General features: G+C 33.8%; 1 protein-coding gene across 5 annotated transcripts in view; it reads right to left on the reverse strand.

The window, feature by feature from the left end:
* Positions 1–4,190: 4,190 nt before the first annotated feature.
* arhgap15 (Rho GTPase activating protein 15) overlaps positions 4,191–14,294 on the reverse strand; it is a 70,449-nt gene continuing 60,345 nt past the window's right edge. For 2 of the 5 annotated variants that reach the window (XM_009304594.4, XM_005167522.5), the window contains exon 14: positions 4,191–6,042. In XM_009304594.4, the coding sequence (XP_009302869.1) occupies positions 5,859–6,042 (184 nt within the window). In that variant the 3' untranslated portion in view covers positions 4,191–5,858. The remainder of the gene's footprint in view (positions 6,043–14,294) is intronic. The other 3 variants (XR_012384836.1, XR_012384837.1, NM_001128555.1) reach the window with 3 other exon arrangements.

Here is a 14,294-nt window from a genome sequence, read left to right on the forward strand (position 1 = left end):
AGATTATAGGTTTAAATAGCCACTCTCTTATGCTGGTTTAACAAAGGTTTCAAGTGTTTAAATTCCTTACCACCTGTGTTGCATAGTTACTCTAATTTCTTTTTTTTTTTTGTCAGTGGGAAAGTATTAAGTAAGGGATTATTTTTCATTCTTGGCTAATTTAGTTATGGTTGCGTACAGTATACTTGCCTAAAAGGTGCAGGTGATCTGCCAAATTGCTAATTTTAGCATAATAGCTTTGAAAACACAGTCCCTCCGTTGCCAACCAAAGCTATAGTACTTTATAAAACTACAATTCTGAACGAAAAACTGTATTTTATCTAGCACATTTTCAGTTGTGTTGCAGGCAAAACTTGTCATAATCTGCAATTTTTCATGAATTCAAGGATCGCTAGTCTCTCTCTCATGCGCTTTTTCCTAAAGCGACTACTGAATGCTTAGTGGTTGGCCGGTGGCATGCAGGAATTACACTTATTACTAAGTCATACTTGCATGCTATTTCAGACCCAATATTCGTAGTAGCATGTTAAACAATATAGGGAGCACATCATAGGTTGTCATTGTTCAAAAATTAACCAACGTGAATATAAAACCAACTTCACCTCAGTAAAGCAGGCTAGGCTTGATAGTGCTATACTTTGTTATTAAACTAAATAAAAATCTGAAAAAAATGAGTGCTAAAAATAGAAATATCTTGTCATCTTTTTACATTACACTTGCTGCTTCTCACAAAGATTGCAATTAAATGCTTAAGTCTAATTAAGTGACTATTTTGATTAAATTACACTATCAATGCTGTAAAAGGTAACTTATGAAATTGAAAATAGTCACATCAATTTTTCGCCAAGCGATTTCATTGGCTGAACAACACTTCTGTTCTTAGAGCCCATTCGTAAAATAACACATTCATCATGACTAAAATAGTTTAAGAACATTACCTGTCTAAAAGAAATACAGTACTTCAGCCAAGGCCTCATCCTTCCTTGAGCATGCAAAATTAACTCCACTTTTGATTCACTATTTTAAAATATTTTAATTCAGCATTTGTTTTTACTGCAGTCACTCTGTGGTGTGCACAGATCTGTCTGCGTGAACAGGGGTGCGCAGATGTAATCTACATTTTTTGACAGACAATTTGGGCAACTTATCAGAATTATGTTAACTATCAGACCGAGTAATTTTAATTGGTCTTATGCCTTACCCATAATATTAAATTATATAAATATGTTTACTTTAATCAGTACTATTGGAATGTGAAGAGACTTTCAACCAGCACAACAAAAATTGTTTCTGAAGACAACAACCTCCTGCCCCTTTAAATACTGTACATACATTTAACAATTCTGTGTAAATCAATTCAGAAAAGCTGATTAATCATATAACTTTTATTGCAAAATAATATATATATTTTTTTACTAAAGAATATTTATCATTTGAGACAACTGCATAAAAACAATGAATTGAGAAAATAGTTCATCATAATTTTAGCTATAAACTCAGATATTTTAACAATGTTTTAAAGAATGTTAAATGACCATTATCCAAAGATCATTGATTTTTAAAGAAAATAGACCCCAAATGCCAGTTTTGTAACAGCATACAGTTCACAGGAAGCATTTTATTTAGGTTACTGACAAATTAAAAGTCCTTCTGCATGCCTCTGCATATACCCTATTAACCTTATGAGTCTATTAAACTTATATTATGTTAAACTCACTTAAAACAGCTTGCGTAACTTATAAAATTAAGTTAGAGCATGATTAATTTAGTAAGTTACAATGTCCTGAAACATGTGCTATCAGGACCAATTGACCATAGAATGTTTTTACAGTGTGTATTTTGTTTGCATTTCAAGTGTTATTTTTTAATTTTATATTAAGTTTTTGTTATTCAACTTTTAAGAACTAAGAGTTTAAAGACTATATGTTTATTAAAATTTACTCTAGTATTTTAATATTGCGTAACTAATTTACTTTTCAGATAAATTATTTAAAATTTTTCGAAGTAACTTTTTTGCAGTAACTTAATCAACCCTGATTACCACATTTTACAAATGTGTTTCCTCTTTTTAAAGACACAATATAAAAAATATGGAATCTATCTATCCATCCATCAATCCATTCATCCATCCATCCATCCATCCATCCATCCATCCATCCATCCATCCATCCATCCATCCATCTGTAGTATACATATATATATATACTGCATATAGAAAATATACAGTACATATATAATCCTCAGTTAATTTCGTTGATAAAAGACATGCTTTGTTTTTAACAGTATATACAGTATTGTAGCTTTGATTTTATATTTTATTTATTTATTTAAGCATTCTGCTTGTTCCGTAGATCTTCTAGGCTGAATTTCCCTTGAAATATATTTTTAGAGTTTGTTGTCCGGCATTAAATCAACCGAGCCTGCTTTGGCATGCAAAACTTTTTTAGGTGTCACAATTTAATGACACATTCAATACAAGATCCAAGCTTTCTATAAACATTCTGTGAAAAAAAAAAAAAAAAACAGCTCTGTGTTTCTTTTCAAAGGTTGTGAGATGAAGGTCTTGGTGGCCTGCCGAACTGGTGAAAGTCTGTGCCAGAGAGGTCACTAAAAGTTGCATCTCATTTCGCTGCGTTATTTTCAGTGGAGATTTAGAGAGACGCAACCCGCAAATCTGGTTTATGTCGCCCTCCTGTTCCTCCAGTTCCCCTTCATCATTACTGCTGGAGATGCCAAACTATGAGGGATCCGATGCAGGGAAAAATGCTACAAAGAGGGATGGCTCTTCCCGTAATTACAGACTCTCTCTTATCTCTGGGATGGAATTAAAAACACATTCCATGCAGACAGTCTCAGCTCTGGCCTGCGGCGAGCAAATAAAAAGACGCTGCTGTTGGAGAATTGGAGAGGACTTTGGCAGTTTGATTAGAAACCGATGTGATGGTGCTGTACATTATCTGACAACCAAAGAGCCCATAGAGCGACTTGTAGAGCTGATGGAGGAGGATGCCAAGCGTCACACTGAATGTATGCTTCAAAGGCATTTATTTTATTTATTTATTTATTTGCATTTTCGATTTTAAGCAAAAACAAATTGTACAGTATTGCTTCATTTTATAGTTGCATTTTTTTAAAACAGTATATATATACTTAATTATATTTTCTATTTTAATTTATTCTCTATTTTTTATTACATATTAATCATTTCCCTGCCATTCTGTTCATGTGCTTGATAAAAATTGTATTTTTGATTTTGATTTTCCATGATATAAAATATGCTTGAAAGGGATTTATTATTATTTTTTTGTACTTTTTTAATGAAAAAGTACTTGGTGGTTGCACTTTGTTACAGCATGTATACATAATTTTATTGTATTTATTTATTTACATTTTTATAATGTATTATTTGCATTTCATCAAACTGAATGACTACCCTGCCATTTCTTTGCAAAGCTTAGGTTGGGGGTCCTCCATGTTCTTATGTATATTATAATATATTATATATAATATATTTTCCATGGCATAAAATATATTTAAAGGCACAACTTTTTTGGAGGGATTGGTGGAAAAATCCACTACACTTCATTTTTTTGTATTTGTACGTCCAGTGTACTCATGAAAGAGAGTGCATGGTCATAAAACCTAAGTACATGGGTTAAGGTTAGGTTATGTAATGACCTTCTTCTTAGTATGCACATGTGAAATAGGGGTAAAAAAAAAAAAGTGCTTTATTTTTTACAATTGTTATTACACACTGTAATACTGTAATCCACATAATTCCTTCATGTTGTCCCAACACAAATCGATTAAGTTAATTGTTTTGGCAAATTTAAGTGGATTAAATATACAACTATTCAGTTGTCCCAAAACCACACAATATTTGTGTTGGTTCAGCTCATTGTAAATAAGTCATTTAAACAACCAACATACAGTAAATCATTTTTTGAGAGCAGGTGTAATCACTATAATATTATTAGTGAATTATTTATTGTAATTACAACCAAGTAACCTCTGTTCTGTACAAATTAGGCCTGTGCATATCTACTGGTGATTTTTTTAGTTTAGTAGACAGATATTACGATTTTGATTTGATTTGCGATTTAATTTTGTAGTCAAGCTTCAGCTAAGTAATCTGTATGGTAGCTTCTTACTGCTAAAATGTAGTGAGTGAAAAAGGAACTAAAAGGATATTAACTTAAACATTTATTCAATTTATTTTTAAATATTCAGAATTGAAACTCTCATTTTTCTCTAGAGCAAACAGTAAACACAAATAAAATGTTCCTACCTTTCTGTAAACAAGTTGAACTCAAAATAGGGAGAAAATGTAGCTCATTATGCAAACAAAAAATAATAATTATAAAATACAGAACACTCAGCATCTAACATGGCTCTAAAATTGTACTTTGCTGTTGTTTGCTACTAGATTGAGTGTCACTGGCAATACTTTCAGTTGACTTTTTAGCAAGACACTCATTTGTATTATATCTTACTAGCCAATTGAAGTGGCATATTGTAGCCTCCTGCAATTAGCTAACTGCAATGTTTCTAATCACAGTTGTGATTTAATTTTTATTAATCGCACAGCCCTAGTACATATTATTAATTTTGCTCATTATTTATTTTAATAACTACACTGTAAAAAGCACACCTTAAAATGTTTTTACTTGGAATAAAAAGAACCATGCTTGCACCTGTCAATCATTAATAGAACACAGAATAAAGCTAATACCCATTGCAACAGACAGCAAATCTAAATTGGTTGAAAAAAATCACAAACTCTCACATGTTTAGTATCTGAGGTTTCAAGGATGAGGATGACAAAAAATACCTATTTATTTTGAAATAAAATTATACACTGAAAAATATCAGTACATAAAACTCAAAATGGTTTACAAAAAATGGCTTCACTGTGCGTTATACAAAAATATAATTACATATAAATGTATACATACATATATCTAAAATATTTTTACAATTATAAATGTGACATGTCAAATATTTTATATGTAAAAAAAAAACATAATGAACAAGAAATGTAACATTGTAGCTGGCATACAAAAGAGCTTTTAACACTTAAACAGTAAACCTTGGGTTTTTCTAAACTTTGCTTTATGTTTTAAACTGTACATCATTTACCCGGGCTTAACAACTAATCCTGGGTATGGAATAATGTGTCATTTTACACTGAACCTAAACATTACTGTATTTGCAGACTTGCAGTGTCAGCATCATTAACTAGATGTATGCAGCACGTGACCTGTTCATATAAAACACTAGGGTTGAACACCTTCCTCTTATGGTGTATATACACATTCTATAAAGTTGATCCTTGATGTAACTTTTTAACAAGTAAAGCAAGAATAAACCCTATAATTTTCACTTTTCCCCATTCAAATGCTTAAACACACATCATACAGTGTTTTTGTGACTGTCTAAAGCAGGGGTGCCCAAACTCAGTCCTGGACGGCCGGTGTCCTGCTTAGTTTAGCTCCTACTTCCTTCAACACACCTGCCTGAAAATTATAAGTATACCTAGAATGAGCTTGATTAGCTGGTTCAGGTGTGTTTAATTGGGGTTGGAACTAAGCTTTGCAGGACACCGGCCCTCCAGGACAGAGTTTGGGCACCCCTGGTCTAAAGCATGTACATGCAGCTCACATGCTAACACAGTCATGCAGGGTTACATAACCCCAAGTAAAAAGCCCTGCTTCTAAACTACATGTGTGAAATGTTCCTTTACCTGAGGTTAAGAACAACAACAACCCATAATTAAGCACAATGTAAAAATACCATTTTTTTTCTCTTCTTTTTTACCCACTCGTGATAGCAATCTCTTTGCAGTCTCTGAGGTATCTTTACTTGTCTGCTGGCCCGAAGATCTCCACACAGCCAATGAGAATGCACTCCACTATTTGATTCTGATACACCATATTGACCTCCATATTTCCTGACTCAAACTCGGGCCACATGAGGGTCGGTCCAAACACAATGCTGACGCCCTGCGTTGACATTAGGTTTTTTTGTGACTTCGTCAAAACTCTGTAAAACAGAAAAAACATTTGGTTACTGATGCAATACTGAAACAATGAATATAGTTATAGTATACAGTTTAGATTTTTTTTCTAGTTTTTTTTTGGTAATGAGGCCCTTAAACCGTTCACCCAAAAGTGAACTGTCTTTTTGATTTAGAGGAACGAAATTTAGAGTTAAAACCATTGACTTTTGTGTTAGTCATGCTGTATTATGTCAACAGCTACTGGAGTTTTGAGAGTAAAAAAAAATATATATATATATATGAATTGATCATGACCATGATCATGACCATTGTTGATTACCATTGTTGATTGATCCTGAATTGTTCATGACCATTGTGGACGAGTGTGAACTTTCTGTCACATAATGACAACGTTAACATGGACATTGGTAATCAAATTATTTACCTTCATCTGAAAAAGCCAATAATATGATTAAGGTGTTTACATGAGTTACTTTTTTAATGTTTCTATTATGATCCTGTGACAAACTGAGGACTGAAGGAAGAGTGTTGTTTTAAAGGAAACTTGTACCACAAAATGAATGAAAAAAAAAAATAACACTGCATTTTGCGATGCTGGTGTCTGTGGTCTTTTACTGACTCGGTAGGTTAATATGTCAAACAGCCGTATGTGTATGTAATATTCTGTCTCAAAATGCGTCAAAAGTCCTACATTAAAATAATAGATTGATTGCAGTGTTTGCTACACTTCAATAATGTGACTAAAGTCGGCATCTACATGTCTTAATTCTATTTCTCTTTAGTCTCAGACAGTTTAGGGCACAGGTGTCAAACTCAGTTCCAAAGGGGCCGCAGCTCTGCACAGTTTAGTTCCAACCCTAATTAAACACACCTGATCAGACTAATTGAGTCCTTTAGGCTTGTTTGAAACCTACAGGTAAGTGTGTTGGAGCAGGGTTGGAACTAAACTGTGCAGGGCTTCGGCCCTCCAAGAATTGAGTTTGACACCCCTGGTTTAGGGAAACTAAAGTTGCAGCAAGGTGCCATAACAGGCGAAGTTCCATGTACACTTTAATAATATTATAATATATTAATATTATAATATTAAAAATAATATTACCACACAACATCCAGACATCATTTTGTAGGTGCATCTCCCTAACCCCTGGACTCATTTAATGACCTAATGGCCACGATTATAAAAGAATTTCTGGTTCTATTTGTCCTGCAGATAGGAACTCTAATACGACGTCCTGATGGCAGTAGCTGTAACAGAGTACAATGGGGGATCCGGGGTGCATAGGATACCCTGAGCTCTCTTTAAAACATAATTATGATAAATTACCATTGGACCAGTTTGGTTAAAACTGATGATCTTACCTGCCACCTTCACCAGGCTGCTCAGCCTGTTCTTACCTAACACACTCAGATTACAGTACTAAGCTACGATGCAGAAAGATAAAACATTTATTTTTATTCTTAAGAAAAACCTACATGAGGGTGAGTAAATGTAGTGGATTTGTATATTTTTGTGAACTATCCCTTGAAGACTGTTTATATAAGACTGTACCAAATTACATTTACATTTCAAGAGTTCACACATGTTTGATAGTAATAGCAGCTTTGGCATGCTGTCCTAGGAGAGAACCCTGAGCTTGGAGATAATTGAGCCTAGGTCTCCCGTCTGGTCAATGAGCATGTAAAGGGGTATGAGATCAGGTATTTCTCAAAAGCTTCCCCTGGTAAAAGGGGTAGATGGGGTGGATAGATAGGGTTTTTTTCAAAAACAAAGATAAAGGAATTAGAGTGAAACTGGCTATTTATTGTAGGTTTGGATTAATCTGATTGGCTTATTGGTGATTGTGGATGAGAGACCAACAAGGATCAATTATACGTATCATGTGCCCCTCTCGTAATTAGTTTATTTAAGTTCTCTTCTATTCTCTTCTATTGACAGTTTGAAGATGAGCTTTGGTTATCTGTTATCATTTTTAATAAAGTCATTACCCTAAAAATACAATCAGTTTGTAATATAGCCTACAATTTTGTACAAGTTACTAGACTGCATGTGAAGGTGCATTCTGTACCTCACACTCCGGCAAGAGGAAGAAAACCCCAGTAAAAATGTTGCTTTTGAAAGACATGTCTGAAGTAAAGTTAAACAATAGAGGCATGCATATTCAAATCCATGGAAAAAAGTAGCGGACACTGAATTGCTCAAATAGTAGGAAGTCTTTAATGTTTTGTAATTTTAATAAAATAACAATGTTAAAATTAAATATACAGACATTTAGGAAATTCAGGGTACTATATCATTATGGGTTTTATTTGAACAAAGTTATTACATTACAATATTTAAAAACGACTGCCTCGAATGACTGCCTCTGTAGTTTAGTAGTGTTAATGGAAGCCCTGACTACAGCATTTCCTCCAAGTTGAAAGTGTGCACTTTTCCTGTCATAAAAACCTACTCAGATCACCGGTGACGAACCATCGGCTGGGTGTTTTTGAGGACTTGTGCCTGGTCTTTGGAGGCATCTAAGCGCACTTTTAGCAGAATCTCTATGTGCTGAGGTTTGGCTGCGGCGGAGAGACAATCAATACTGGGGTATTGGAGGACTCTTAGAAGGAGCCAGATTGGAGCCCTCTGGCTCTGTTATGGGCTGAGGCCTGGAAAGGGATGGAGGGAGGGATTGTGGTGAAGGGCTTTCTTCCAAGTTGTCAACGGGATCCTGACTAAGAGGTGGGAAGCAGGCTTAACATTTAGAAGAACACTTTGTATGGTTTACAGCAGTCCGGATTTGAAAGGTACTGATTAGGAGTGAGTTGGGTTTACTGCGCTCACGTATATATTGTACCGTAGTGGAACAGCCATCTTGTGCCATCTACGTTTATGGTCACATCTATCAAAATAATGATCTACAATTATGCAACGCAACTCAACCTTCTCTCAACAATCCCCATGTTGTTGTCACAGTACTCACGCACGCTTCCTCGGCAAGACACGTCAAACTGAAGCGCGGTAATGATGGCGTTATACACGTGTTATTGAGACTTTGGGAAGCCATTTCAGCTAAGAAACACAACTTAAGAGGCAGGCCAAGCGCTCTCAATAATTCCCCATTAATGTGTATAATTAACCTCGGCCATTTCGTTTCCCCTGTACATCACAGCTAGACGCTTGTCCTGCCATGAGCATTTTAACCTAATTAGCGCACTATGATGTAAGGATCTCGGCTGCCATTGCTAATGGTCTGCTAATGATCTTAAGGAGAGAGACTTCATTTCCGAAGTGATTTTTCAAAACATTAAATATGAAGCTTTTTGTCGAACCTTTTAGTGTTTTTTGGTAATTATGCCGCTGTGACACCACTATATACATGACCCCCACACACACACCCCCACCTTCATATTCATCTCTGCTATCAGTAATGCCAGATCGATTAAACTCATGATAGAGGCTTAATTACAGTCATTATCATTTTCAATTACATTAGTATCACATGTTGGGAAGACATGCGATATTAAAACCTTTGCGAGAGCGAGGAAAAAATGTGTTTTTTTTTTGTTGTTGTTTTTTTGCCTGTACACATCAAAAAATCATCATGTAAAGGACTAGAGCAGTATATTTATTACTGAATTTATTCCACAATAAAAATAAAATAAAAAATCTATTAATAGTTTTCATTTATTGTTCCCAACAAGAACAAGAGAGAAATAAAAATAATGCCAAGAATATGTCTATAAATTGTATGTATTATTTTTCTTTGTTATTCCTGAAATGTAATTAATGCACATAAATTAAAATAACACAGTACATATTAAAAATAGATATCAAATTAAATAACTGATATGACTTTCATTCATGAAATGTAATTATGCACATAAATTAGAATTGCACGGTACATATTAAAATTAGCTATCAAATCAAATAACTGATATGAATTTAATTTTTCTCTACAAATAAGACAAAATGTTAAAATAAGGTCTTGACTTGAAAAAATAAATACTGTAGATAAACAGAAAGACCAATCAAACAATAGACTGGTGAAACAAACAATGAGCACGTATGTATATAAAACTGTGAAATGAATATAAATGTATTTTTGTTAACTCTTGTGCACTGATCAAATTTATTACCCTTTTGTTATGTTGAGTATAAAAACATCCACTGAATTAAACTGCGGTAAAAATGCATCCGATAAATATATTTTTTTCAAATTGTTTTGCTAAAATCTGTTTATCAACCTAAAAACTACTAAATGTTGTAAAAAATTACAGGATTTGAACTCTTTAAAAAACAGTCTTGTTTGTTTTAAAAAAAACAAACAAAATGATGTATTTTCAATATAAACTGTAATTGTGGACTGGCTTTTATGTACCTTTCATCACAGTTTTTGACATGTAAACATTTAATAACAATATTGGCTTTGATGCATTGTTAGATTTTCATTTTTTTCTCCCTAATTTACTGTTGGTACTGTTTTTTGCCCAATTAACTTCTATTATAACCACATTTGATGGTGCATAAATACACAAAAGTCTTTGTTTTTAATTACTCCATGTACTTTTGAGAGCTGAGATGCATATTTCAATTTTCTTAAGCACTTAAAGGTCAAAGCTCACACACTCACAGACACACATACACACACTTTTATTTGCTGTTATACTATAATATTTGATTGTACAGTGTCATGACTTTGTAATAAAAAAGAACCACCAACAGTGAAATATGGAGAATAAAAATCAAAATTAATCAAAAACAATTAGGTTTCTCATGTCCAAGACTTTGATAAAAGTTTTTTAAAAAAATTTAAAAAAAACAGTCCACAATTACTTTTTATATTGAAAATACATCATTTTGTGACATTTTTTCATCAAATCAGTGACATCATTTATGAATTTGGCAATTAAAGAGTTAAAATCATGTAATTTTCTAAACAGTTTAGTAGTTTTGACCAGGACTGAAGTTGATTAACAGATTTCTGCCCAAAAAAAAAAAAAAATTAATGAAATATTTATCTGATGCAGTTTTACAGCAGTTTAATTTAGTTGATGTTTTCATCCCTAAAAGAACAAACGGGTATTTGCCCAGAGTGTATCGTTGAGTTTTTTTTGTTTTTATTTCAAAGAATTTTCTCAAAATATGTGTCAAAATAAGATTTGTGACCAAAAATCATTCTGCTAGCTGAAACACAGAAAACATTATGGCCAAATTAAAACAAAATCACAGCAGAGTTGATGAAAACGTCTCCAACAGTACATAAGGGATCATGGTATTATTTTTTTTTAACCTAAAAAAAAAGTTATTGAATTTATCTTTGTTATATCTTATTTCATTCCTGAAATATTTCATGTATGCTGTAAAATAAAATATAACACAAACATGTTGCCTCACCATTTTAAGCTTAAATGATTGTGTTTAAAATAATGTCCAATAGATTTGTAAATGAGTTTATTTTGTACACCTCATCCAAATAAACACAACCAGCAAATAAATGTATAGATTTACAAATGGAAAAAATGCAATCTGGTCTTTAGTATCTGGGTATTTATGGCAAAAGACGCTCATTAAAGCATCAGCTGAAGTGGCTCTGGTGTCTCTGGGTGAAGGCCAGGCTGTGGGCAGCTTGACCGGAGGTGACTGCGTTACGCTTGCTTGAATCTGACAAATCATTGATATCCCGTACATAAGCCGACGTGTACGGCTCAAGATGCCAATGGTTATTAATTAGCATCTCGTTTGCAAGCGGGGCATGACAGGAAATGGAGGAAAGCGCACAATGCCGTCATTCCCCGCCTAGGAGGCCAGTGCTAATTGGGTCAGTCTAACTGGCTCCTGAAGAATCATGGGACGAATAATAAATTGAGGTGGGGTGGGGGTTACTGAATCGCTCCAAGCTTTAAACTGTGTCATTTTCATGTTCGAAGGCGACAGGCTTGATTGAGCCTATGAAAGAAAGGATCAGTATTAGCAAAGGGGGCTCGAGACCGACTTTGATTTTATACTTGTGAGATTTGCAGTTTAGGCGTGTAGATTTTGTTTATGTTTCGATATTTATTTTGTTTGCACCATAACTGGAAATGAAATGAAATGTCAGTGATTTAACCCATTATTCCAAATAATAAATACTTATAAATAATAACTACGTTTTTAAAAATACTTTTGCACTTTTGAGATTTGCAGTTCGTATACATTTATAATTTTAATGTTTTTTTTTCTTTTAAAATATTTTTTGTATGCAAAATGAAAATACTACCAAAAAATAATAGTATGATGGATGGATAGATAGATAGATAGATAGATAGATAGATAGATAGATAGATAGATAGATAGATAGATAGATAGATAGATAGATAGATAGATAGATAGATAGATAGATAGATAGATAGATAGATAGATAGATAGATAGATAGATAGATAGATAGATAGATAGATAGATAGATAGATGATAGATAGATAAATAGAAAGAAAGAAAAGAAATCATGAAAAGGAGATTTAGGATAGCTAATTGCTAGTTGTGCTTTTCCTTATTATGAACCTGAAAGTAGCAACATGGGAACTTTAAAACTTTCAAAAGAATTTACTAATGACATTAAGACTAAGATATTTTACCAACAATTAGGAGAAGGATACAAAAAAGCTATCACAAAGTCTCTAACGCCACAGTCAGAAATATAGTAAGAAAATGGAAGGCCACAGCAACAGTTCTTGTTAAGGAAAGATGTGCTAGACGCTTTACATGGTGGAAAAAGAACAGCATTCCAGAAGAACCAGCTCCCTACTGTAAAATATGCTGGGTGCTCCATCATTCTGTGGGGATGTGTGGCAAGCACAGGTACTAAACCTTGTCAGAGTTTAAGGTTGGATGGATTCCACGCAGTATCAGCAGATTTTAAAGAGAAAAATGTTCAGGAATCAGTCAAGAGGCTGAAGCTGTGACAGAGTTTGATGTTTCGGCAAGACAATGACCCAAAGCACTGTTCCAGATCTACCAAGGAGTTCATGCTCAGACACGATACAATGTTCTAGAATGGCCATCCCAGTCCCCAGACTTGAACGTCATCAAAAAGATATGGATTGATTTGAAAAGGGCTGTTCACTCTTGGCTCCCATCAAACCTGACTGAACTGGAGAAATTGTGCAAGGAAGCATGGCCCAAAATGCCTTCAGCAAGAATTCAGGGACTTATCCTTGACTATAAGAAGCAAACACAGGCTGTTATTTCAGCAAAAGTTGGCTTTACAAGAAACGATTATTCTGTTGGGGTGCCCAAATTATTGCACATGTTTGTTTTTGTTATGAATTAAATTGCATTGCATCTCTTGATTAAATAAATGTTATGTCAGAACTAAAATGTTGTTTTTCCATAGGGTAATAAATGTATCCACATAAAATTGCTGGTTTGAAAAGCCAGCAGGCTATGGCTTGCAATTATGAAAATTATCATAGGTGGCATACTTTTGCATAAGACTGTAGATTGATTAAACAAGGATCATAGATAGATAGATAGATAGATAGATTGATAGATAGATAGATAGATAGATAGATAGATAGATAGATAGATAGATAGATAGATAGATAGATAGATAGATTGATAGATTGATTGATTGATTGATTGATTGATTGATTGATAGATAGATAGATAGATAGATAGATAGATAGATAGATAGATAGATAGATAGATAGATAGATAGATAGATAGATAGATAGATAGATAGATAGATAGATAGATTGATTGATTGATTGATTGATTGATTGATTGATTGATCAAGGATCATCGTACATGAACCAACAGAAAAAAATAATCAGCGTTGTTATCATTTCCTGCCTTTATCATTTATGGTCACAAACTGTAGTGCATGTACTGTTGTGGATATCAAAATTTGCACAGCAGCAGTTTTCTTCAATCTAATTTGAGAGACACCAAACATAGATGAGAAGATTTTTTTTTCTTGGCTTCCTTGATCAGAGGTTTCTCCAGGTTTCTTTTCCAGCACAAAGCCGAAAGGGAACCTTGAATTACTAACAAAAAACAAAACCTGTGGCCTTTTAAATCACTTGCGGTAAATGGGAAATATGAGCGGTGGTGACAAAACCTCCCACAAAAAATGACACAAATAGCACTACTGAGCAAGTGTACTGTTGAGAAAATCTGGTTGCCTTGACCACATCATCACAATGCGAGCACACAACTGCTTATTGAATCCAGGCTCCATGGACTGAAAGAAAGAAAAAATGAACATTGGTTCCATGCGGGCACAGAAAAAGCCCACAACAAAGAGCTTTTGACTT

This window comes from Danio rerio, chromosome 9 (assembly GCF_049306965.1).
Source record: "Danio rerio strain Tuebingen ecotype United States chromosome 9, GRCz12tu, whole genome shotgun sequence".
NCBI lineage: Eukaryota > Metazoa > Chordata > Actinopteri > Cypriniformes > Danionidae > Danio > Danio rerio.